The following is a 27,884-nucleotide window of genomic DNA, read 5'->3' as shown; positions in this document are numbered from 1 at the left end:
TTTTTTTTCTAATTTGCAGTGATAACTCTGGCTCTGTTTTCATTAGGAGATGAAAGCATGGAAATTAAAAAACAAATTACAGGGATGAGAAGATTATTGAATGACAGCACTGGAAGAATCTATCAGCGTGTTGGCAAAGAAGGAGAAAAACTAAAGGAAGAACCCCAGGATTTAGACTTAGTCTGGGCTCAAAGTTTGAATTCTTCCACTGAGGTCTCACAGAGCCTCCACCCTTCCCCCAGTGGTACATGGAATGAGTTACCATCCCAAATTGGCCAGTTCCCTGGGCAGTATGGAACGCGATCGAAAACTTTCCAGACTCAGTCCAAAACTACTGGAGGATCCAATGGTATGATCTTAATTTATGTTCTGATTTTCATTGTTAAGCTTTATGGTATATGTGGTTTATTTTTGGGGGTTCGGTATAATAAACCCTTCATCACAAAAATCAGCCAAATCATTTTAGAAGAGGTAAAAATCTCAGTTATAACTGAAAATGCTGCCAATTGTACTGAGGTCCAAGAATATTTTTAACTCACTTTAAGAATTAAGAATTGTTTACTTGACTAAACTATGTTAAAAGCAAAGGTACTGCTTTAAGAAATTAAGCTATTCATGATTCTAATCCAAAAAATATTTATTAGCACCTACATGGTGCAAAACTTCTAGTCTGTGGGAAGTATCATTCTCTCTCTGTCTGTCTGTCTCTCTGTCCCTGTCTCTCTCTCTCTTTCTCTCTCTCTCTCTTTCTCTCTGTCTGTCTCTCTCCCCCCTGTAATATAATTAAGGGGCATTATGTGCAAGATCCACAGAGGAAGGTAAATTCTGATGGAGGTGTGTAGGTAGGTGTATTCAGGAAAACTTCATGGACCACGTAGCATTTAAGGAATAGATGAGTAGGAATTCCATGGGCAAAAAGGGTACATTCTAGGAATAGGAAGCAGAGTGAGCAAAGGCAGAAACCATTCCCTCATATGCATGATAGAAAATTGACCTTTGCTCTCAAAAGAGGTTGCTTAGTGAAGTGATATATTTATATTTCCTTTTGCTTACTCTTTTATTTTTCTGTAATATAGCGCAACTCTGTGTCAGTGACACTGAATTCATAGCCAAGAAGAGGACTTTATAACCTTGAGTCCAAAGTAGCACCACTGCTTTAATCTTATCCATCAGCTACTGAAACAGCAATCCATATTTTACAGCTTAGCTTCATTAGCAATGAAAATAATTCACTTAAAGAAAAATTCACGTAATTATAGTGTGTCAATTTTTTTTCATGAGTTTTGAAAGAATGCATATGGGAAATAATAACTAGTATTTCTTCACATTTTAATATTCCACCCATTAATATATTTCCCATTTTCCTTTGTATAAATTATACATTGTCGGAGCCTTGATCTGTACAGGAAGAAGACAAATAAGAATGTATTTGAAGGGAAAGTGCATTTTCAATTTCTTTAGAAAATGAAGATTCCAAAGATATTTTTCCTTTTTATTTTCTATTTTATTTTCCTTTTTTTCCATTTTATTTTATTAAATTCAGTTTTTATACCTTGCTTTGTAGTATCCTTCTCAAAAAGGAAAACCTTAATATGTTCTTGCTATTTAAACATTTTTGTGATGTTTCTATAATCTTCAGTAACTAGTTCAAATGCAAGAAAAGCTACTTTAAAGACACCTGGTAATGAGTTTGTATTCTTATCTTCTCTTTCTTTCAGCTATTATACAAACCAGTACCAAATTCACATTTTGGCTTACTTACAGGATAGATGGCGATAGCTCTTTAAAAATTCCTCCATAAAAATAAAAAGTCAGTTCTCTTCAAAATTAAAAAAATGATTTATAACAAGTTGAAAAAGATTGCCATTGTCCTCTAAAATCGATAAATACTGTACCTGGGAACAGTGACTATACTAATTGACTAAGAATATTCTTCTTTAAGATGCTCCAAACTGTTGATATGAAGAAATAATTAAAAAAAAACTAAATATTCTTTTTTGTGTGAAGTTTGTAGACCCTTTCCTTCACAATTGAAAAGCAAGTCTCATTTTTCAATTTGCAGAATTGATAGTGGATTTACATTAGTAACTTGTTTATAATTAATAGGAGTTAACACATAAATTTCTCATGTACCAATGTCAAAACATTTTTTATCATTTATTGCATATATACTTTTATTAGATATTAAATATACTTTTATTAGATATTGACTATTTATAGGCATATATCATTTGTCATATGTAATTTTTGAGTCTTCACATGTCAGTTTCCTACAATTTTGAATATAAGATTTCCTGCAACTCAGAATTTTAAAGGTATTTCAAGAATAAAGTAGTTTTGCTATGGCCAGTTTTCTAACTGCATTCTTGGTCAGGAAAAGCTACGTGGATTAAAATTTATGTTGTAGAAATTAAATTGTATTTAATATGTAAGGTGTACTTAATATATAAGGCCCAGGTGTTCTGCATACTCTGTTTTTGAGGATGAGGATGAATAGTGACATCAGAAGGACTTTCATAGTAGGAATGCATTGTGTAGTTTTGCCACAATGGCTATGGGGAGAAGTTGTAGCCTATTAGGAAGGGAAATAGAAGAGAATTATGTGAAATAAAGGGGAATTAAGTGATGGCTGAAAGAAAGCTGGAGGATATAGAGGTAAAAATGTAGAATTTTCTTTATTAAGTTGAGGGAGTACTATATATCTACATTCTTTCTCCCATAGTATAACTCGACCTTTCATATTCTCCCCTATCTTAGAACAAACTCTCTGCTTTTATTTTACCCACTGTTACTTGTATTATGAGGCATTATTTTTAGTATTCAAACTATTTTTGAGTAGATTCTCTTTTAATTCTTAATATAAACCTTTATTGCATATACAACTACCAGTTCTTTGCAAGTCTATTCTTTCTTAGAGTCAGTTTTTTATGCATAATACAGTGAGAGTGTTTATAATGAATTTCTGTGCTATTGTTATCTTAGATGAACTAGTCTGACAATAGAGAAGACTGCTGTGAGGTTGCATTGTGTTCATACTTGCATGCAGTCTTTGCCAAACCATGAAGCAGCATGTATCTTACTATATGGAAGTCTGTATAATTGGATAAAATCAGACCCAAAATTCAGGTTGTGAAAATTATTAGGTACATTTTCCTTAGGCATGGTTCCATAATAATAGTATATGCATCAAAATCCTGTCAAGATATATTTTTTCTCCCTTTAAATTTTATTTTTTTGGTTTGGAGTCTGTCATGTTTTTCTTTCATACTTAGGAGAACTTCCAGCAGTGAATTCATCAATTGGATCAAACTGCTGTACTTGTAACTGCCAGTCAACTTTGCAGGCCATTCTTCAAGAACTCAAGACCATGAGAAAATTAATGCAGATTCAAGCAGGTATAAAAATAATGGCCTCAAACCTGGTTCTTTCAACTTTTAATGAAATCTGACATCTTTAGGAACAGATGTTTATTGTGCCTTCTTTATTACTCCCTCCCACCTTGCTTTCTTATGGTATTCCTTCATGTTATCAATTTTATTAGCTCTTTATGCCTATGTAATCCATTCATCCTTCAGCAAAACAAACTTACTTTTTTATTGCTAACAGTGTTCTGTCTTTATTCGCTACATGTCATTCTGAGTTCTTCAGTTACTTCACAAGTATTAGTTTCATTGAATTTCTGAATATTTCTTCTAATGTATTTAATGTTTTTATTTACTGTTTGTAACCAACAGTAAAGTTCATTCAAACAAGGAAAGAGAACGGGGCAATCTAGCTCATTACTTCTTGAGATGCTTAGGTTCGGGGCTTTATATATTTCATTAATCTAACATAGTATCTGTGAATCAAAAGGGACATCTGAAGCCATCTCAAACCTGTACCTGTACAGGAATTCTCTTCTACTTTTACTGTCCCAGAAATCACATTAGATATGTTCCATGCCAAGTAGTCTGTGAATGTCTATACTGCCCATAGAGAAGTTCCTTTGTTTTGCTACATATATGTAGCTGCCACCTAGAAAGCATGGACTCTAGTGTGACTCCCAATGGTACAAAAGCATTTATGAAGAGATCAGTGAGAAAAAATGGTAGATCTCATTGATCTTTCCTCTAATTATTGCTCATTTCATTGGCATCTAGTAGGTAAACATTGTGTTCCTGGTGGTTCAGAGAAATCAATTTGTATTATTTTTTGAGGTGACTGTTATAGTTTTCTGAGACATTAAAAAGATGGGAGACTTGTATTTGTTCATAGAGCCTCATCAATGGTGGAACTCTAGAGTTCCCAGGATTTTAGTTCTTAACTACATCAGTTAGATTTCCCTTTCTTTACAACTAGAATAAAACAGAATTATATTAGTTATAGAGAAGTTACAGACTTTCAGCAAGTCATGAAATGTCTGTTTTCTCAAGGAAAAAGGAGGCTTACATTAGCCCAAAGAAGAAAAATGGAAGGAAAAAAAAAAAGGATGTAAACGTATGATAGAGTTTTAGTGCCGATCAAGGAAGGATTTTTTTTCTTTTTTGTTTATAGAATAGTAAGATATTCACATTTGTTTTTCTAGCCAGCTAGTGAATTTTACTAAAATCCTAACATTTAGTGATGTGGATTTGATTCCAAAAGCTTATTGTTTAGCATATTAGCCACACATGGTCATATGAACTAAATTCTACCTTTTAAATGCGTAACATACTCAATGAAAAGTAAAATGGTCATTTTTTAAGTATTTTGTTTTATTGTGGTTAAGGATAAGAATTTTACTCAATCTGTTCAATAATAACATAATAACAAATAAATAATTTCAGAGGCAGCAATGGAGGTAGAAAGTTGACTGGACCAGGACCAGGAACAAATCCTGCCCATGACATTTCCTGCCTGTGTGACTTTGGGCAAGTCACCTAACCTCTCTAAACCTCAGTTTCCTAATCTATAAAATGGAGACAATAGTATTTGTACTACCTACTTCATAGGACTTTTGTGAGGAAAAAGTTCTGTAAACTTTAAAGTGATGTATGGAAATTATCTCAGTAACTTGGTACATAGTTAATGTCTCCTGAAGTAGAGTTCAGACAGAAATAACAATTACTTTTATACATCATGCAGGATTTTTTTTTCCTCGGGAAAAAGCACTTAACTTTACTTGTATTTTAGTTTCTAAAATTTTCATTTAAGGAAACATGAACATGAAAACAGAATGATAATTTTTATATTTCAACTCCTAGCTATTGAAATGACAAGCTTACACATTATATACTCTTTAAATCCCCAAAACCTTTCTGCTATAACAATACATGACACCTTGTCACCATGTTTTCTTTTCTGATTCTTTAGAGAATGGATTGTAAACTATACACCAGAACTTCAGGATTTTATAATGTCACTGATTGTATACAAGATAAAACAAAATTAATTATTCTCATTTTCCTTAATTTAAAAAAATGTAAAACTTTATATCATATTATCCATTTGCTAAAGATGTTTTGCCTCCTAGACTTAAATTTATGTTCTGTTTTTAAAAGTTCTAATTCTATTTCAAGGAAAAGATAAAGGACAGGAGTCAGTATTAAGTTTGCCAGTAGGAAGATTAAACTATATCTAAAGAGGCAAAGTGAGCTGCAAAGTTTGAACAATTCTTTAGCATCTCAAGTTGGATAAACTTCTTTGTGAAGAATTCTCACAACTAAGGCAAGAACAGTCTGAGGGACAGAGCAGGGCAATGGAAAGAAAGCTGACCAGGGAGAACACTGAGATTCTTCCGCTGCTTTATCCTCTGTATAACCATGGTCAAGTCACCTCCCTTCTCTGGGCTTCATTTTCATCAGCTGTAATGTGAAGGGATTGGACTAGATGACTTTTAAGATCTTTTCCAACTCTATATTTCTGTTCTTAATCATTGTGATAATTGTCCAAGTAACCCACTTCACTTGATGTATCTAGAGTTAGCATAGACATCAAGATAAACTAGGTAGGCCAATTACTATAGTTATGAGCAATAATTTTTGCATTTCTATGCCTCTTCTTGGGAATAAATTATTTTTTGATCATTGGAAAAAATGACAGTATAAAAAATTTTTTTAGCTTAATAGTTCTTTTGATTTCATATCTTACATTTATTTATGGATTTATTACCGGCATGCCCAGTAGTTACACTTAGCAGTGTTTTTATGCTTGAGGGTATAAATCTTTATGGCAGTTTTCATTAAAGGCTTCCAAAATGTGTTATAAACTTTCATTATTTTTTTGGAACAATATTGTAAGGACTATAGTTGTTATACTTTAATTCTTCAAGTATTTATTCAGTATTACTACTGTTGTACATGTGTGGTGTTTTTCATCTTTGGATTTCAAAGTGTTTTATAGCTTGCATTAATTCACTTAATAGTCCATGAGATATAAAAACATTGTTCCCATTTTTCAGATACATAAAACTGAGGTGCAGAAAGGTGAAGCCATGTGGAAAGAGCTATGAACGTGGTAGATGCTTAAGAAATAATTTGTTGAATATATGAATGAATCTAATAAGTCAGTAACAGGTCCTGGCTGTAGATTCTGCCTACATGCTCAGTGACAAACATCACTTGTATTGTAAAATAATTCCAAACTCAATGTTTTGCTCAGACTTACAAATCATATCTGCCGGTACAATAGCATAGAGTTACCACTTCTGCATCTTTACCAATCATGGAGCCACACAGAGAGCAGCTGGTTAGTTAAACAAAATGCTGTAGTTCAAATTTCCATGGAATAATCATAATAATGATAGCAACGGTAATAATAACAACAGAAACAACAACAATAATAACTGAGAGCTAGTGTTTGAAGCTTTACAAATTGATCTACTCAGGACAACCCTAAAACATAGATTATACATATATTACTATTATTATTATTATTATTATTATTTTGCCTTCTGGAGGGCAATTGGGGTTAAGTAACTTGCCCAAGGTTACATGGCTAGTTTTTTTGTCATACATATATTATTAACATCATTTTATTTTTGAGGAAACAGAGGCCCAGGAAAGTTGTGAGTTGCCCATGGTCTCATGGCTAGTAAATAGAAAAGCTCCTACTCAAATCCAGTTACTTTGATTCCAGATTCGTTGCTCTTTCCATTACACTGCACTGAGTATTTATGCTGCAGAGTATTAATGATATATACTTAAACTAAGTTCCTAGAGTATTTCTCTTATGTATTAGATAAATCTAATTATATATATATATATAAAGACATATTTTAAAATATGATACTTTCTTTTTAAAATACCTCATAACTGCCTCTTTCCTTATAACTTATAATACTAGTAAAATCCACTTGAGATATTCTCTGTGATGTTTTGCTTGAAAACCAGTAGCAAGGTTTTTCTCCTAGATAGCCTTTCTTATTTAAAACTTTCTTTGGCAGCATTCCAGAGCTTGCATTAGATGACCGCCAGATTTTTTTTTTTTATATCTTAGCTTTTGTGTCCAGCTCGAAGTTAATTTTGTATTTTATTCCCTTAATCCTTGTTGCCAGGCCATATTTGAGGTACTGATATAAAAGGGCTTCATTTTAGCACAAAATTTGTAAAATAGTAGACAGCTTGATTAGAAGTTTTAAATTGAGTTGGCAGGTACTTTTACCATACTTCTGTTTGTTTGTTTGCAGTTGGAAGTCAAAACAGGCAACAGACCCCAATTTCCCATCTATGCTCCCAGAGAACAGCTGTGTCCCGAAAAAGAAATAAAAAGAAAAAAGTGCTCCCAAAGATCACTGAATCTCTTCCTATGAATAAGAAGTCCAATGTAATAGAGAATGAAAAGACAGCAGTTACCTCTGAACAATCTGTTCTCCAAAAAGCTGAACGCATCCCAGCTGAGGAGAATCACGTTTTAGGATTTGGCATTGTTCTTGAATCACCATCTTCAGATGTAAGTTGATATTTAATACTATAGAATCTGTGATGTAACTTGAGATAAATTTGTAGCACTAACAAGTTTCCTTCACTAGCTAGTACAAAATACACATGGGGAGGGGTAAGAAGATAACTCATTATACTTTTTAAATAAAACAGGTCAAATTATTGATACATTTGAAAGTGAGATGAAGAAAATAGAGACTGTAGGTAATTTTTTTTGTTTGAAATGTTCCTTCCCTCATCTTTTCTCTCTTAGTAAAGCTTCTGTTCCTTGATCTTGAAGGAAAGAGGGTGATTGATTTGCTTTGTTGGTTAGGATAGTGACATCTAGAAAAAACTCCTTCATAAAGAATCTGATCATTAATTTCTTTTTTATTTTTAATTTTGAAGTGGCAGTTTTCAATTTTCCTTATCATAGAGAACTAAAAAGAACATAATTAAATCCTTTTGTAGGTGAGCATAAATGAGCAGAACCATGCAGATAAGGTCTCACCTTTCCAGAAAAACAAACTAATAATAAAAAGGAGAAATTGTGTTAATTCTGTTATAGATACAAGCTACATTGCTAATTAGGTTGCAGTTTCTTACCATTTATGTAATAAGAGGTTAATGTTCTCCAGAAGTTTTCTTATTTTAATAGTATAACTAAAATGTTTACAGTTGTTATTTGATGGCTTGTAATCCTACTGACTATATTTTTACTTAGTAGTTAATAAGATAGCTTCTTTAAAAATATTTAATATTTATGATTGCTATTCTGTTTACAGTATTTGTTCATGCATTCGTGTATTCTGACTCACACGTGCTATGAGAGCTCCTAAAATGAACAAGAATGAATAGTCTTTTATTATGAAAGTATCAGGCTATGACCTAAGGATCTTGCTAAGAACTACTACAAAGTTTAATAAATGACTTTATACCTTTAAAACATTTCAAAAATAAGAATTTATTTCTCATCTGAAAGTAATTTGTGCAGTTGGCATCCTCAGACCCCTTTACAATCAATCCACTGCTTACTGGTGTATTCACTGTGGAAGCAGAAGTGAACAAGTGCCATTTTATAAGTGTTTTCAGCATAGCTATTGACCAAAGGAAGTCATCATCTGGTAACCAGTCACCTGGTGATGAGTTTCTGTGCATTTAGTTAAATTGGTTCTTAGATGACAGATTTATGACAGGTGCTGAGTCTGGATATGAAGCCTTTCCAGCTTGGTAGAAACCCTGACTTTTCACCGTGCTGTAGAGACCTTCATGAATCAATTCATGCCACACTGAGGTATTGTATTATCATGGTACTTCTAAGAATCACTCCAGTTTTTAGACCATTGTTACTTTAACTTCTTATAGTATTCTCAGTGCATAATCTCTGATCAACAAGCCACAAGTTTCTATTTTCTGTTTTGACATTCTAACTACAAAAGAATGATAGCAGCTGAATGAAGGCCTGGAAGTGATTTCATCATGGGGCCAAAGGCAACAAAAAACAATTTTCATAAGATACTTTGTTCATTTAATCTTATACTTGTTTAATTTTTTGCATTGACATTCCCAAAGCCTAGCACAATGTGAGACACTTAATAGGTACCATTTTTATGACTGGTTCATTGATTAATTATATTTGTTTTGAATTTAAGCAAAGACACCATCATGAAGAAAAATGCAGCTTATATAACAGTATACATTGCAGAGGGAATAAGGAAGTAGGAAATTTTTGTCATTGTTGTTGTTTTGGGTTTTTTTGCTTTTTGGAGGGGGGAAGGCAGAACAATTGGGGTTAAGTAACTTGCGTAAGGTCACACGGCTAGTAAGTGTTAAGTGTCTGGGGCTGGATTTGAACTCGGGTCCTCCTGACTCCAGGACCAGTGCTCTATTCACTGCGCCACCTAACCACCCTGAAGTAGGGCATTTTTATGAAGAATTACCAAGTTAAGTCATTTTATGCTTTGATACTTCACAACTTAAGTATGAAAGTAGTGTATAGGAAGACACCAAAAACTGTTTGGAAGTATGTGTTTTGTACATATATGTCTAGTTAAGACATGAAAAAAGCCAATCAGACTGATCAGAAGCCTTAGCCATGAATATCATATACTTTAAGAAGAAAGTTAGAAGCTGCTGTATGTGGAAGGAATTGATCGCCATAAAAGTGAAATTTATCATATTGTATTAGAGAATAAGCAGTTACATACATAGAAATAATTTCAACTGTCTTTGACTGGTTAGAGAAGACAGTAAAGAAAAAAAGGATCAAGTGTACCATATGCACTTATTAGCAGCTCAAGCCAGCTTGGTTTATTAAATGAGAAACAAACAAAAAATGACATCTCTAACTTTATCCTTTTTTAGAGACGTTAACTAATATAAAATAGTTGCTACAACAAAAAAAAACTTAGAGAATTCAGAAACTTAATCACGTTGGTTTGTCAAATATATGTGTGTTACAAAGGAAAAAGAAAACCAAATCCCAACCTTCAAAAAGGCTTACTTTTTTTTCCAGGAAATAAAATATACCTATAGAAAAGTATAGATACGAAGTGCTTTACAGATGAAGAGAATGTTACAAATGGGGACATCAAGGCAAGCTTCACAGAAGGGCATTTGAATTAAGTGCTATGGTAAAGACTGAGGAGGAAACATGAGGAAACAGTACATTTCAAGCAAGTATAGAAATGAAAGTATAGAAATGAGCAAAGCAATGTCCAGTTCAGGCAGTAATAGTAACCCATTTTGGGTGAAATGTACTATACATATATGAAGGTGAATAATATGAAACAAATCTAGAAAGGTTTGTTAGAGCCATATTGTGGAGGATTTAGATGTCAGTCTGTGATTTCTGTTTTGTTCAAGAGGCAGTAGGGAAGCACTTGAGCAGGAGAGTGGCATGGTCAGAAAAGGAAAGACCACAAGTGGAAGGCTATTGTAGCCCATTTCAAAGGTGATAGCATGTAAACTAGGATAGTAAATATAGGGATAGAGAAAAGAAAATGAATGGAAGGATTATTGTGAAAGTAAAACCCCTAGGATTGGGGAACATTGGATTTGGCAGTGAGATAGAGGGGATAATTAAGAACTCTGATTTTATGTCTTGGATGACTGAGAGGATGATGGTGTACACAAAATAAATAGGAGATTTATGAGGATGGGTGAATTTAAGGGCAAAGATAATCGGTTCCTTTTTGATTATGTAGAATTTGACATGGTGATGGGATTTCCAGGTGGTGTCCAGCATATAACTGATGATCCAGGAGTAGAGTTTAGAAAAGAGATTTGAGCTGAATGAAAAGAGTTAGAAGTCAACAGTACAGAGATAATAGTTGAACCTTTGGAAACTATTGAAGTCATCAGGGAAGAGAAAAGAAGGAAGAGTATTGGGGAATAATTCTCATACTTAGATGATGGGAGATAGACGATTTTGCACTAAGGAATATTGAAAAGGACCAATTATACTCTATCCTGGTTCTCATCACTTCTTCATACTCTTCTTTGCTTTGTTTAGGTCATGGCCAGTAACAATGAACGCTCTCCAGGGCTCTGACTTGGACCCCTTTCTCTCTACACTATGTCTTAGTGATTTCATCATTTCCCATTGATTGAGTTATTGTCTCTGTTCTAATGAATCTATTATCTACTCAAAGAGCCCACACCTCTTTCCTAAACCAATAGTTCATTTCCAGTTGCTTTTTGGAAATCTTAAGCTGGATGTCCCATAGACATCTTAAACTTAGCATGTCAAAAAGTTAATGCATTATCTTTCCTCCCACCCAATTTTTCTGTCTTCCTACCTTCTCTGTTACTGTTGAAGGAACCACTGTCTTCCCAGACTTTCTTACAAAGCAGGTGTATTTCTTGATTCCTTCCTCTCTTTCATGCCCCATATACAATCTGTTGCCGAGTCCTGTTGATTTCACTTTCATAATATCTTTTATAAATGCACCCTTCTTTCCTCTGATACTACTAATACCCTGGTATAGGCCCACATCACCTCACACCTAGACTATTAACATAACCTTCAGGTTGATGTCCCTATCTTAAGTCTCTCCCTGCTTTAGTCTGGCCTGCACTCAGCTGACTAATTGATCTTCCTAAAGGTCAAATCTCCCCATCACCATTCTGCTCACTTCCATTCATTAAACTTCAGGATCTTTCAGGATCAAATATATAATTTTCTACTTGGCTTTTAAAATCCTTCATAACCTGGTTGTCTCAAGTTTTCTGGCTTATGCCAAATTCCTCTTGAATTGAATTTTTGTTTATCTCACCTAGCTTCCATCTGATGATATATTTGCCTTTTTAATCTAAGTAAGTTTTGCATCTAAGTGCCCTGTCCAGCCATATTCCTTCTTTTCCTATTCATTAGATTTATATCTCTTAAGAAATTTTATTCTTGAAAATTTCTCACAGATGTCTTCGTCTGTAGTGTTATAGGCCATATGAGTTTACCTACCCTTTCCTTGAATCTTTTAAAATCTGCTTTCCAAAAATCTCGAGTGCATGTTGAGTACATCTGACTTTACTCTCCTTTGTTATAGAAACTAAAATGACACTAGTGGTTACTTCCCCCTAAGGTTCCCATCATTTCTACTCCAGCAAGTAGTTCTTTCTTCCTGGTTAGATTAGGTCCAGGATAGCAGTTACCCTTACTACATTATTCTCCTTTTGAAGACTTAAATTGTCACTGTCAAGCCAATAAATTATTAGCTGCTCTGCTTTTGAAAGAGAACACTCCAGAAGATGTCTAGATAATTGAAGTTCCTCAACACTACTATATTTTGCCTTTATGCCAGACTTACATTCTGTTTATTGAATTCTTTATCTATTTTCTCTTTCTGTCCAGTTGGTCTTGATATTAGTATTTGCCAATACCATACACTCCTATTTCTATTAATCTTCACCCAAATAATTTCCATCATGTTTTCTCTACTCTGGTTCTTTGGACTAAGTCATGTCAAGGGAAGGGAATAAGCATTTATCTTGCACCTACTATGTGCCAGGAAATGCACTAAGCACTTTACAAATATTATATCATTTGATCCTCACAATAACCATGTGATATAGGGGTTATTATTATCATCTTCATTTTACAGTTGAGGAAACTGAGACAAACAGATTAAATGACTTGCCCAGGGTCACATAGTGTAAGTATCTGAGGCTGCATTTTAACTCAGGTCTTCCTGACTCCAGGCTCAGTACTCAAATCAGTAGGCCATCTGGCTGCCTCTAGCAGCTAGGTGAGTGCATCTTCGTAATATAAATATACTATTACTTTTTAAAATTCAATTTAAAAAGAAATTTTCAATTCCAAATCCTCTCCTTTTCCCTTCCCTTAACCACTGAGAAGTAAAGAAAAGTAGAAGCCATTACAAATATTTATAGTCATGCAAAACAAATTTCTGCATTAATCATGTGTCACCCCTCCCCCCCCCAAAAAAAAACAAGAAAAAGAAAAACAAATAGAAGAAAATATGCTTTATTCTGTAATCCAAACCCATTAGAGCTCTACGTGAAGATGGGTAGCATGAAAAAAATTAATATGCTATTCTTAAAACCACCACCCTCCTGCCCCCATTTACCTATCCTGGTTTTATTGTTACTGTTTTTTAAGGCATAATCCAAAACCTTAGTCCTTTGATGAGTTTCATCCCTCTTAAGTTTCAGTGATATTTGTGAAGCCTAATTTTTCTCATGGCATTAAGAACTCTGGTTTACTTTGATTGTTACCTATATTTTTTGCATTTGCATATAGATATTTTTAACAATAGATTTTATTTTGGGCTTCTTTCTTGGATTTTTATCTCCTTCGAATTTATGGACTTCACTATTATTTTTCTAATCTTATATATTCTCTCTCTGTAGTATATAATGTCTTTTTTTTTTAAGCAACAGGTGTTAAGTAACTTGCTCAAGGTTACACGGCCAGTTATTTCTGGGTGTTGTAGTATATAATTACATAAATATATGTAAACAGTTTTCCCCTTTACTCTTTGTAGTTTATTTTTATTTTTTTATTCATAGTATCACATACAGGAATTTTTATGTTCTTTTTTATTTGGAAATGTTCATATTTGTCCAGTTCATAGTAAAATTTTTAAAAACATTATAAAAAGATACCCCTACATAACATTTTTGCTACTACCCATTAGGCTAATGATAATACTGATACAGGCTACTTGGTAAATGATGCGTAATAGCTCACAAACTGCTTTACAGTTTGGGGACCCAAAATAATGGAAGCCGTTCTTTGTGAAAGCTCAGTATTAACTGTCAATTTCCTATGGCATTCTTCAACTCTAGAAGAAATTTGGGTTTAAAATTTCCCCAAAGGGAAAGAACAGGAATGGCACACCACCACTATTGAAAGGAGTGAAGATCTCAAACTCCTCTGCCTTCTGATTTACACAGTGGATTCTTGAGATGAGAGAATTGGAGAGAATAATAGCATTATAGTTGTTCTTCAGTCTTTCAGTCATGTCCAACTCTTTGTGACCCCATGGACCATAACTCACCAGGCCCTTCTGTCCTCCACTATCTCTCAAAGTCTATGCAAGGATGTTTCCATGATAATTATCTATCCATCTCATCCTCTGACATCCCTTTTTCCTTCAATCTTTTCCAACATCAGGGTATCTTCCAGTGAGTTTCATCTTCTCATTATGTAGCTAATATTTAAGGTTCAGCTTCAATATTTGACCTTCCAATGAATAGAGTGAATTAAAAAGTGTTGACGGATTTGATCTTGCTGCCCAAGGAACTCTCAAAAGTCTTCTCTGGCACCACAATTTGGAAGTGTTGATTCTATGCTGCTTAGCTTACTTACAGTCCAAATCTCACAATCATACATTGCTATTGGAGAAAACCATGGCTTTAACTATATGAACCATTATTGGCAAGGTGATGTCTCTGCTTTTTAGTATATTGTCCAAATTTACCGTAGCTTTCCTTCCAAGGAGAAAGTATCTTTTAATTTCATGGCTTCAGGCACAGTCTGCAGTGATCATTGAGCTCAAGAATATAAAATCTGACAGTTTCCATTTCTTCTCCCTTTTTTGCCAGGAAATGATGGAATCAGTTGCCAAGATCTTTGGGGGGTTTTGTTTGTTTGTTTGTTTTACGTTAAGCTTCAACCAGATTTTATACTCTTTTACCCTTATCAAGAGGCTTTTAAATTCTTCTTCATTTTCTCCTATCAGAGTGAAATTGTAAGCATATCTGAAATTTTCCTGGCAACTTAAATTCCAGCTCTTGATTCATCCAACCTAGCATTTTGCATGATGTACTTTGCATATAAGTTAAATAGATAAGGCAATAATACACAGCCTTCTTATACTCCTTTTCCAGTCTTGAACCAATCAGTTGTTTCATGTTTGATTCTAACTGTTGCTTCTTGGTCTGCCTACAGGTTCCTCAGGAGACAAATAGGATGATCTGGTACTCCCATCTCTTTGAGGACTTGGCACATTTGGTTGTGATCCACATAGCCAAAGGCTTTACTGTAGTCAATGAAGAAGAAGTAGATATTATTCTGGAACTCCCTTGCTTTCTCCTTAATCCATTGAATATTGGCCATTTGGTCTCTAGTTTTTCTGCCTTTTTGAAAATCAGCCTGCTCTTCTGGTAACTCTCAGTTCACATATTGCTGAAGCTTAACTTGCAGAATCTTCAGCATAAAAGCTTGTAAGTCTCAGCACCCACTTTGAGATATGTGATAGGTTTGTTGTTGTTGAATCATGTCTGACTTTTTGTAACTCCGTGGACTTTTCTGTGTGGTTTTCTTGGCAAAAATACTGGAATCGTTGGTCATTTTCTTCCCCAGTGTATTCCCATTTCACACATTAGGGACTGAAACAAATAGTGGTTTTTTGACTTGTCCCAGGTCACACAGCTAGCAAGTGTCTACAGCTAGATTTGAACTCAGATCTTCCCAACTCTGGACTGGTACTCTATCGACTGAGCCACCTAGCTTCCCTAAAAACTTAGAGATGAGATGAATGGAACGGCCAAGAGTAATTAATAATCAATTTATTAATTAGGTTAGCTGATAATAAATTGGTGGTCAGTGTTTTTAGTAACCAAAGACAAAACCACAAGAGATCACTGAATGCTTAAACACTTTTAGAAAACGGGGTACCTTTTGGCAGGTGAAAATCAACCCTAATCAGGGTTTTTGAGGGGATAGACTTTCAAATGAGATTGTGTGCTGAAAGCCTTCAGTTCCTCCTGCTGATAATAGGTCCTGATTATGAGATTCAGCTACCTGGGCAAAGGAATCTGGTTTTTTCCTTCATGAGTAGGGTTACCCTAAACTCCAGTGGTAGGAAGGGACTTTGAGGGCATAGACAATACTCTAAGGATGGCATTCACCTAGATTAGATTCTGTTTACACTCTAAATAGAAGTAAGGTCTCCTAGTTGGGTGGGGTCCCTCCCAAGATCTTGGAGCATGAGGAAGGATTAGGCCAATCTCATCTGTCAGCCTCCCTTTAAAGACTGGCTGAATGACCTACAGGGGCTGGTCCCAGAATGAGGAAATAGAAAGGAAAAACCTTAATCCAAATTGAACAATTGGTTATTAATATAAAGAAAAATAGTCACTTCTCTCAGAACCATGCCACCCCAAACTATGGTGCTCTGTCTACTCCCATGCTGTGGAGGATCATTGTTATCCAGTTGAGTCAGATTCTTCATGACTCCATTTGGGGTTTTCTTGGAAAAGATACTGGAGTTTGCCATTTCCTTCTCCAGCTCATTTTACAGATGAAGAACTGAGGCAAACAAGGTTAAGTGACTTGTGCAGGAACACACAGGTAGTAAGTGTATGAGGCCAGATTTGAACTCAGGAAACATTGTAGTGCTATGAAGTCATTGGTCCTTCTGAGGCTATCAACAAAGGTTAAAATAAAAGAGGGATGAGAAGAGAAGGATACTACTGGATAGCCATTGAATTACACACATACTACAAATACCATTTTGATTTCTTTTCAGCCCCTACTCAAGCAGACCAGTTCAGGTCCTCAACATCTATCACCTAAACTAAGGTAACAGGCTCTTAATTACTTTTCAACCTTTCCAGTTTCTTCCTCTAGCACGAATCTATCCTCCACAAAACTGCTTAAGATAAGCTTCTAAACCATAGGTCTCATCATTACACTTCATTGTTAATCTTTAGCAGATTCTAGCATAAAACACAAATTCCTCAGTGAAGAATATAAAGGCCAGGGGCAGCTAGGTGGCACAGTGAATAGAGCACCGGCCCTGGAGTCAGGAGGACCTGAGTTCAAATCTGGCCTAGGACTCTTAACATTTACTAGTGGGTGTCCTTGGGCAAGTCAGTTAACCTTAATTGCCCTGCCTTCCCCCCTTCAAAAAGAAAAAAAAAGAATATAAAGGCCATCTTCACAATCTGGCCCTAGTCTACTTTAACAACTTTATCTCACATTATTTTCCATCACTCACTTGTTTCAGTCAAATTGAACTTGCCATTTCTCCCCATTCCTCTGCATTTCCACTTCAGAATCCTTTATTGTCCTATAATGTTCAGTTCCCATCAGCTTCTTGAAGACTTCCCTGGGCTGCTCAGTTTCTAGTGGTCTTTCCCTCTTCAAATTACCTTTTATTACTTTTTAAAACATTTTTTGTGTATACATTCCCTCAATGGAATTTAACCTGATCCAGAGACTTTATTTTTTCCTCGTATAGTGTCCTGTGTTTAGTAGGTACTTTATAAATATTTGTTGGATTTGATGACCAGATCTATGCTTCAGAAAAGTAATTATGGCAGGAATATAAAGGCTAGCTTGTAGAACTTAAATAGAAGACTTTTAAAGAGGCTTTTACATACAACATTAGAATTGAGAGGGATGGGGCAGCTAGGTGGTGCAGTGAATAGAACACCGGCCCTGGAGTCAGGAGGACCTGAGTTCAAATCCGTGTGACTTCGAACAAGTCACTTAACCCCAATTGCCCTCCAAAAAAAAGCAAAAAAAAAAGAATTGAGAGGGACTTCTGAGGCTAGATAGTGCAATCTGGAGCAGTTCAATAATCTTCTCTACAATATTTAAAATCTAAAATCAGCAACCGAGACTAGTAGCCCTCCCCAGGCTCAGTGCGTCATCCTGATATGTGCAGTGGCGTAGGTTGGTAGATTTTGCTTTTCATAATCTCCCTCGCCTTTCAAAGTTCCTCTCTGTCATCTTCCTTGATTGCCTCTAATTGAAAATGCCCTTTCCCTGCTCAGACTTCTTTAGAGCACTGTCTATATCACTCCTACTTTGAATTCACTTATCTTCACATCTCTGTACTCCAGAAGCAAATTCATTGAGGGCTAGGTTTTAGCTAGTGGCCTGGCTCTGTACCTAGCACATATTAAAAGCTTAATACATGTTGAAATGAATTTACATCCTGAGGGTAGGGTATAGGAACTGGAAAAATTAGAAGAAGGAGAGGCTGTGAGTCATGAAAGTAGTAAACGTGTCTCATTGGGACTGGCACCATAAGCAGATCATATACTTATTGGGAGAGAGGTGGCAGTTGGGCTATTCTGAGTTCTCCAGAGCCTTCTGCGGGGCTGCAATTACCACAGGTATGATCACTGTGCTCAGGAACAAGGATGGCATTGTCATCTATTCAGCACCAGCATGGCCACTGTCACCACCTCAGCAACAAAAATTGGTAGGATGCTTGAAAAAGAGAAGAAAAAAAAAAGACAAGCCTGTTTAAAGTCCTATTCATTAGATTTACAAGAATCCAGGAAAATAAATTTTACCAGCCCTTGTTCAGTACATTTCATTTGAGCCAAGAGTCCCTCATTCCTATGGTCCAGAAATCCAAATCCTGTTCGCAGATTCCATCTTCTTAACTAGTTATTTACTTCTTAAATCTTTTTTTTCTTCTTAAACTCTTGCTTTCAATTGATACTAGTGAGAAAAGCACCACCTGTGCCCCCAAGGTTTTCATTTCTTCACTAATACATCATAATTCTCACAGATGACTTTAAAGTTATTCCTGGCAGTATTATTTGTATCCATGTGAATCTCCAGAAATGGGAAATAGTCAGAAGGTGTGATAAGTCTTAGGAATTTTTTAGTTATGCCCTAGATATATGCCCTTGTTAGACAGCAGACCTCTCTACTGTCAACACATAGTTGTATCAGGTCTCCCTGGTAGGGAGTGATCAACCACTATTATTTGTGTCTTCTTTTTTGACTTTTACTGGATGAATCCTAATCTGATGCCTTCATATCCATGTGGATCCATACCATTATTCCTTTGGATACAAGTAGCTGCTACTTTTTTAAGGTGTCCAACTCCATCCTTAACAGCCTTATAGCTATTAACTTGTTTTAAATGTTTTGTGGCCCTTCTTGCTTTTCCCTTCTCTGTCATGATCTTATACCCTCCAGCCTTTGAACCCTTATCAATATTCCTTTTCTGTCTCTTCAGATTCTTTATCTTATTTGTTTTTATCCTGAAGACCTTTGCTATTTTTAAAAGGAATATTCCATTCTACCTGTTAACCTGGAAAGTAGAGAGACAATTAAAAAATTTCTTTACTTTTTTTTTTAAGGAAGATTACCCTGCACTTTGGGGACAGATAGTAGTTACATGACTATTTCAGAAAGATAATTGTGCACTCTATGCAGGTCATTGCAAAATTTCTCCTCTTCATACTTGCTAGAAATCCTCTGTCATTGTTTTTCATCAAAATTTTTTATGATTCCATAACACTTAATATATTATTTTTTCTTTCAAATGGCCCTACCATTCATTCATTTTCCCATAGTTGGAGCCTTGATGTTATCTTTGGGGTTTTTTCCTTTCTTATTCCTTAAGTATTCAATCTGTTGTAAAATGCTGTTGAATCTACCTCTATGTATCTTCTGACCATTTTTTTCTCTGTCTTCCTACAGGTCTTACTCTAGTACTACACACCTAGAGCGTTTCAGTAGCCTCCTAGTCTTTCTAACTCTTTTTTTCACTATGCCATTTAATTCATCCTTTATACCCCTTGTGTACTTGGCATTGTAGTATGTGATCTTGTCATAACACTTTTCAGCTCAAAAAATGGCACTGTAGTGCCTACCAGGTAAAGTTTAGATTTCTTTCTCAGTCATGTGAGGGCCTCACCAATACACTTAGGTATTATTTTGTATTGTAGTTATTTGTTTAGGTGCCATATCTACCTATAAGACTACATAAACTCTGTGAGAGGGCAGAGACTAGACCTTGTTTAAACTATGTATCTATGGCAAAGCAGATAGAGAGCCAGCCTTGGAACCAGAAAGATCTGGGGTATTCTTTGTTACCCTGGGCAAGTCTCTTGAAACTCAATAATATAGGCAGCTCTCTAAGACTGTGTGTTGCAGAGAAAATTCTCATATGTATTGGTAGTTTACTAATTATGAAGTTCTATATATCAATAATATCACAAACCTAGTTACTTTATCTCTCTCAGCACCAAGTAGAATGTACAGAGAATTTTATATACCTGTAAATAATTTGTGTGATGGTAAAGGAGTAGTTATATTTTAAAAATCACCAGAAATGCCCACATACTGCTTCATCTTATTTTCACCAAGAATGCTCTCATTGCATTCATTGACATTGTCATTCTTTCTAAAAATGGGAAAACAGGCAAGTGTTAATAGTTGTGGATGTCTTCTTTCTGGATATAAGAAGTGTTCATTGGATAATTACTGAGTCAAACTGATAGATGTGAATAAAAAAGATGCCTTTTACATTAATCTGCTGAGTACTGAATTAACCAACAAACATTAAGTCCCTACTATGTTCTGTACGCTATCCCAGGGCCTCCTGGGATACAAAGGATAGAGTTAAAAAATTCTTCCTCCCAAAGAGCTTACAAGTCCATATATAATTATGTACAGAATAAATATAAAAAGAATAAATACAAACAAATGCACAGTCATCAAATAAAGGAAGTTTGGGAAGAAAGGCATTAGCAGTTGGAGGATCTGAAAGCTTCATGTAGAACATGGTGCTTGAGTTGTATTTTGAAGGAAGAGAGTGATTCTTCAAGACAGAAGTGAGGAAAGGGAGTGAATTCCAGAGATGGGAGACAGCCAGTGCAAAGGCACGGGGGTAGGAGATGTCATGCTTTATGTGAGAAGCAAAGAAGAGACTAGTTTAGCTTGATTGCAGAGTGTGAGACAGGGAGTGATGTCCAATTAAGCCAGCAAGAGAGAATAGGCCCAGCTTGCAAAGATCTTTAAAAGCTAAACAGGGGAGCTTATATTTTATCCTAGAAAAAAAAAAAACAACCAGAGAATTGGAATTGATTGAGTTAGGGGAGTAACATAGTTAGCTATGCTCTTAAGGAAATCTCTGGGCAGCAGCATTTAGAATGGATTAGAGTGGTGACAAACTTGAGTCAGGACACCAATTAGGAAGCCATTGAAATAATCTAGGTGAATGGTGATAGAGACCTGAACTAAAAGGGTACCTGTGTGAGTACAGAGAAGTGGTCAGATGTAAGAGAAGTTGGCAACTGATGGTGTATGTGAGGTTAGGGGAGGCATACTGCCTGGGGTACTAGAAGACTAGTAAAGCTGAATTCAAGTGCATTGTTGAGCAGGGAGATAAAATGTCCTACTTATGATCCAAACAGATGAAAAATTTACCTGAATTTCCCCTACCTTTGTGATATTGAGCAACTTGTTTAACCTTTCTGGTCCTTAGTTTTTTCATCTGTAAAATAAGTTTGAATAGAAAAGATGGTCTCCAAGTTTCTTTTCAGCTCTGAATCTAAAATTACCTATAGTTGAGGGTGAACCTATGTGGCTTTTATAATATTAAAATGAATTGTTATTATTCATTATTATTTACTATTTGATTTACCAGTATCCTCTCTTATTAAGAAACATATGGAAAAAGTCTTTTAGATATTCATGAAATATTTTGAGTAAAATAGAATTCACTGACTATTATATTTACCACATAAAAGTTTTAGCATTCAGATTTTATTTATGTACAATACATGAAGAATTTGCCTATTACTTCTTTGCTTCCTGATTATTATTTACTAACAAGCTAATACATTTGGTAGAGTACTTTGAACATTATCTGTGAAAGCTCAATTAGGCACTGATTATCTTTGATTGGAAAATCCCTTGCTCCTAAAGAAAAGCAGAAATAAATCAGCATTTTATCTCCAAATTATGTATTTAATATACAGATTGATTCTTGTTTTCAACAGAAAAAGTATCTAAAATAAATGAATAAAAGCATTTAATATATGCTCACTATGTACAAAGCTCTATGCTAAGCACTGGGGATACAAATAGAAAATTTAGACAGAACCTGCTTTCAAGGATCTCATATAGATTCTAATGGGAGAGACAACTCTTATGGAAGGTTTTAGCTATAAAAGGCCATGGAAAGATGCTGTGGTCCTTAAGGTGCTTTAAGGAGATGGCAATGCTTGTTGAATGTTATTTTTTACTGATAAAAAAATTATATCTGTTTTTGATGATGAACTATTTGACAATCCTAAGGACCTTGGTGGAAAGAATTTTCTTTTTGGGTCTTCAGTAGGTGTGGCTGTAGCACTTGCGGAAGCAGTTATATTGACTCAGGGATTGCTTGCCAGATTGATGACTACACACATAAAAAATATATTTTAAAAATAATAATAATTAGATAGTTGGTTCTGTAATTGCAATGGAGAATTCTGTCTGTAGCTCTTATTAGCATTAATAGGAATTTCTTGTTTTGTTCTTTAAGCAGGAATAGGAAATGAAATCCCTTAGTTGGAAACACATGCACATTAAAACCCAGGTATATAGATACAATGTTTTCTTAGTTTATTATCCTCTAGCTATAAGCCTTCTCAAATGAAGAGGATCTTCAGAGCAGGAAAAAAAAATATATTGAAGACAAGTTTTCAGAGAGTGTTCTGAGGGGGCAAGTGGGGAAGGTATGTAGGATTGGTTATTTGAGAAACTGGGCTTCCAAAAACACCCTATGGAAGAGGGCATCAAAGGAGTAAAAGTCTATTTCAGTATAGAAGGATCCTAGAAGTTTTGGGGGAAAATTTTGGTTTTGAGAGTACATCTATAAAACATTGCACAACTTATCAGTAACTGTTTGTTGTTGTCCTACCATCTCCTCTAATTCAGCTTGTCTAAATAGTTCTCCATCCCTATCCCCCAAAGCTAGATTCTCCTCCTGATTTCCATGTTTGTTACTGGTATCATCATCTTCTCCATTTTCTGACTCCAGATACTTTTCCTAGTTTCTTAGGCTTAGAACTTTGGCATCAACTTTGATTCTTTCCTGTCTTGTCCATTATTTCCTTTCAGTCATCAAATTTTGCTATGTGTACCTTCTCAAAATCTTTCTCATAACGATTCTCTTTTTTCAGTTTTTTGTTTCGTAAATTATAGGATCTCATTACTTTCTACCAGTACAGTTGTTATAATCTGTTAATTTGTCTCCCTTCATCTAGTCTCTTCTCACTGTAATATGTCACAGTTGCTTTATTAATCTTATTAAAACACTGTTTTCAGTTATCTTATTTGTGCTGCTGAAAAATATTCAGTGGCTTCTCATTATCTAGAAGCATTGTAGTATAATAGAAAGAACACTGAACTGAGTCAAAAGACCAGAGTTTTTGTCCAAGTCAGTTTTCTTAACTTCTCTGAGACTTTTGTTTTACTTAGATAAAAATGACCTACTTATCTCCCACAATTGTGAGAATCAAAGCCTGTGAAAATGCTTTGAAAACTAAGGTGCTATAAAAGTATAACATTGTATTATTGCAATTACATAATAACCTCCATAGTCCTGGAATTCAAAGCAATACACTACTTAGTTTTAACTATCTTTTCTACTTCTGCCCTAAAGTGTGCTAGCCAGATTGATATGCTCATTCTCCCATCATTACACTCATTCCCTCTTCTGTACCTTTGATCTTATTGTTTGCTCTACCCAACATCTCCATGTTTTCCTGTTCGTGAAGTTCTAACTTAATTCTTACTTACTATGTAAAATTCTCTGACAATTGAAACCCATGATGAGGTCAACTTCTTAAGAAACTCATAGTACTATTTTCTCATTTGGTAACATGCTGTTTATTATAATGTTGCTTTTGTACAAATATACATAAACGAACATATATGTACACATACATAATTATATGTACACATGTAGAAATGTGTATATACATGTACACACATGTGTATATGTATCTACGTTGCATTTATGTGTATCTCTGTATACACATACATTGTATATACTCTGTATAATCATACACACACTTGAAAAACATTAAAAAATCATTCTGCAGAGATGAGGTTAATCCTCATTACAGCTGTAGAGATGTGTAGAATAAATGGGTTTATTGATTTATTGATTTATTTGCTTATTTATTTATTTACTTATTAATTAATCCATTGATTCATTCCTTCATTTATTTATTTAAACCAGAACTGGATGAAATTAAGTAAGGCTCCATACAAATGAATTTAGGCAGAATTTTGAAGGGGAAGGATAGATTTAATGGAAATGAAGTGAGAACATTTCAGACACAAGGAATGGCATATGTGAAAGTCTGGAAAGAAATAGAAAATGGTTATCTTGCTTTATTGTAAATGTACTAAAATTCTAATTCCTGAAGTAATTTTTTCTTTTTTTTTTTTTGCTTTTTTGAAGGCAATTAGGGTTAAGTGACTTGCCCAAGGTCACACGGCTAGTTTTTGTGTTGTGTCTGAGGCTGGATTTGAACTCAGGTACTCCTGATTCCAGGGCTGGTGCTCTATTCACTGTGCCACCTAGCCACCCCAGTAATTTTCAATAAAGTAAAAAAGAAGTCATTCTGTACTCTAGGATGCTCAATAGAATTAAAGTAGCTTTTAAGTTCTTTATCAAAGTATTGCCTCTGTGTCTACTACTCATGACCACATGAAGATGACCCTAGGTTTATCTTGGTGTATTAGGGAATATGGGTTCTTAGAAACTGTGGTAGAGTTTACCATCTTGGACAGTTTCTGAGCACAATCCTAATAGAAAATTGTGTCTGCTTCACATGAAACAGGCTATAACTAAGTCTGGAGAGGTTCATTACCAGTAGGCAGGCCATTGGTTGATGAATCCCTTGGCTATAGAGACCCATAAAACAAAGAAAAGGAAAAAGTAGCCTTCAGTTTTGTGTGTTTTTCTTCCCCTTCTATTATGACAGTGGAATGTTCTTCTTTTTCACCTCTGCCTCTTTGGTGTTTTCTTGACTTCAAGACTCACCTCAAATCCCAACTTCTTTTATATTTTTCATTTTTCAAATGCTTTATTAACTTCTGACTTACATTATTCATTTTCACCAGATTTTGAGTTACAAATTTTCTCCCCATTTTCCCCCTACCCACCACCCCAAAATAGCAGTCCCATAGGATATCCCCTCCTCCAATCTGCTCTCTCCCATATCTTTTCCCATACCCCCTTCGACTTTTCCAGTGGGGCACAGTGGATCTCTATGCCCCAGTACCTGTATATCTTATTTCCCAATTACATGTAAAATAGTATTAATAATAGTACATATATATACATATATATTTTAAACATTTAATTTTTAAAACTTTAAATTCCAGATTCATTCCCTTCCTCCCTTGTCACCCACCCTTACTGGGAAGATAAGCAATTCATTATAGGTTGTACATGTATAGCTAATGCAAAATATTACCTTAGTAGATATATTGTAAAAGACTGACTATATTTCCCTCCCTCCTATCCCACCTCCCACTTGTTCTATTCTCTACTTTGATCCTGTCCCTTTTCAAAAGTGAGTACTTCCAACTTCCCTCCCCCCCAGCCTGCCCTCCCTTCCATCATCCCCCTTTCATCCCCTTGCCCCCTAATCTCCTGTAAGGTGAGATACCCTATTTAGTGTGTATGTCATTCCCTCCCTAAGTCAAATTCAATGAGAATAAGGTTGACCCATTCCCTTTTGCCTTCCTGTTCTTCCCCTCCATTGTAACCATTTTCCCTTGCCCCTTCTATATGAGATAGTTTACCCCATTCTCTCTTCATCTCGTCTCATTATTTTCCTCTCTTGCCTCTTAATTTCACCTTTTAAGTATCATCCCTTCCCATTTACTTGCCCTCTATCTATGTATACCTGTAAACATATAAACACACATTCACATATGTATTCATGCTCCTGTATACCCTCCAATATAGACATATATACATATTTATATTCCCTTCAACTATTATCATACTGAGAAAAGTTTCATCAGTTACAATTATTGTTTTTCCATGTAGGAATGTTAATAGTTCAACTTTGATAAGTTCCTTATGATTTCTTTTCTGTTTAGCTTCTCATGCTTCTCTTGCTTCTTGTATCTGAATGTCAAATTTTCTATTCAACTCTGGTTTTTTCATCAAGAATGCTTGAAAGTTGTCTATTCCACTGAATTACTATATTTTCCTCTGAAACATGATACTCAATTTTGCTGGGTAGGTGATTCTTGGTTTTAATCCCAGGTCCTTTGACCTCCAGAATATCATATTCCAAGCCCTTTGATCCCTCAGTGTAGAAGCTGCCAGATCCTGAGTTATCCTGATTGTGTTTCCACAATATTCAAATTGTTTCTTCCTGGCTGCTTGTAATATTCTCTCCTTGATCTGGGAATTTCAGAACCTGGCTATAATATTCCTAGGAGTTTTATTTTGGGAATCTTTTTCAGGAGGTGATCGGTGGATTCTTTCAACCTCTATTTTGCCCTCTGGTTCTAAAACCTTTCCTTGAGAATTTCTTGGAGGAAAAAAAAAAGAAAAAAAGGGGGGTGGCTAAGTGGCACAGTGAATAGAGCACTGGCCCTGGAGTCAGGAGGACCTGAGTTCAAATCCGGCCTTAGACACTTAACACAGGAATTAGCTGTGTGACCTTGCCCAGGTCGCTTAGCCCCAATTGCCCTCCAAAAAGCAAAAAAAAAAAAATTTCTTGGAGGATGATTTCTAGGTTCTTTCTTTGATCATGGCTTTCAGGTAGTTCAATAATTTTTTAAATTATCTCTCCTGGATCTATTTTCCAGGTCTGTGGTTTTTCCCATGAGATATTTCACATTGCCTTCTATTTTTTCATTTGTTTGGATCTGTTTAACATCATCTTGATTTCTCATCAAGTCATTAGCTTTCATTTGCTCCAATCTAATTCTGAAGGAATGATTCTCCTCAGTGAGCTTTTGAAATTCTTTTTCCATCTGGCAAATTTGGCTTTTTAAGGCATTCTTCTCCTCATTGCCTTTTTGAGCCTCTTTTGCCATTTGAGTTAGTCTATTTTTTAAAGTGTTATTTTTCTCAGTCAGTCTGCTGACTCTTATTTCATAATTTTCTTGCATCATTCTCATTTCTTTTCCCAATTTTTCCTCCACTTCTCTTATCTGCTTCTTAAGGTCCTCTATGGCATGTAACCAGCTCATATTTTTCTTGGAAGCTTTTGGTGCAGGATTTCTGACTTCACTGTCTTCCTCCTGTTCCATGCTTTGATCCTTTTTGTCCCCAAAATAGGAGTGATTCTAATGTTGGATTGCTTTGCTTGTTTTGCTTCTTTTGCCTGCTCATTTTGCCACTCAATTACTTGACTTTTGGGCTTTTTGCCACAGTAGGACTCTGCCACCAGACAGGGGAGCTTCATACCAAATGCTGGGGTTTTCTCAGCTGCCTGAGGTATTAGTTGGGTGCCCTTTCTGAAGCCTCCACACCCTCTGGCAAGCTGGTCACACACCCCAGGATCTCCACCCTAGACTGCAATCCAGATCCAAGCAGGTTAAAGCAAGAGCGATTACCCCTCAGACTGGTTGCTTGGTCCCCCTACACTCTGCAGGCCAGGAGCTGAAGCTCCCACATGGTGGCTTCTCCCTCCATGGGATAAAGGCTGACGCACTCCCAGCTACTGGTTCCCAAAGTCCACACTGCACTGACCTCTCACTGTGTCCTTAGCATCTATGTGTTGATAATTCTGGAAACTGCCACAGCTGCTGGT

General features: G+C 35.5%; 2 protein-coding genes across 5 annotated transcripts in view; one reads left to right on the top strand and one right to left on the bottom strand.

Annotated features, from left to right (window-relative positions):
* The window catches only part of PRPF18 (pre-mRNA processing factor 18), a 533,171-nt gene that overhangs the window by 189,719 nt on the left and 315,568 nt on the right, over positions 1-27,884 (bottom strand). The gene's annotated exons all lie outside the window — the stretch shown is intronic.
* Positions 1-27,884, top strand: part of LOC138175848 (BEN domain-containing protein 7-like) — a 136,594-nt gene that overhangs the window by 41,605 nt on the left and 67,105 nt on the right. For all 4 annotated transcript variants that reach the window (XM_069106425.1, XM_069106423.1, XM_069106426.1 and 1 more), the window contains 3 exons: positions 47-349; positions 3,273-3,395; positions 7,646-7,908. In XM_069106425.1, coding sequence (XP_068962526.1) covers positions 47-349; positions 3,273-3,395; positions 7,646-7,908 — 689 coding nt within the window. The remainder of the gene's footprint in view (positions 1-46; positions 350-3,272; positions 3,396-7,645; positions 7,909-27,884) is intronic.

This window comes from Petaurus breviceps, unplaced genomic scaffold (genome assembly GCF_028583685.1).
Source record: "Petaurus breviceps papuanus isolate PSGF00001 unplaced genomic scaffold, PetGlider_PUasm1.0 79, whole genome shotgun sequence".
NCBI lineage: Eukaryota > Metazoa > Chordata > Mammalia > Diprotodontia > Petauridae > Petaurus > Petaurus breviceps.
The sequence above is the reverse complement of the archived record's forward strand: the minus strand, read 5'-3'. Positions and strand labels throughout refer to the sequence as shown.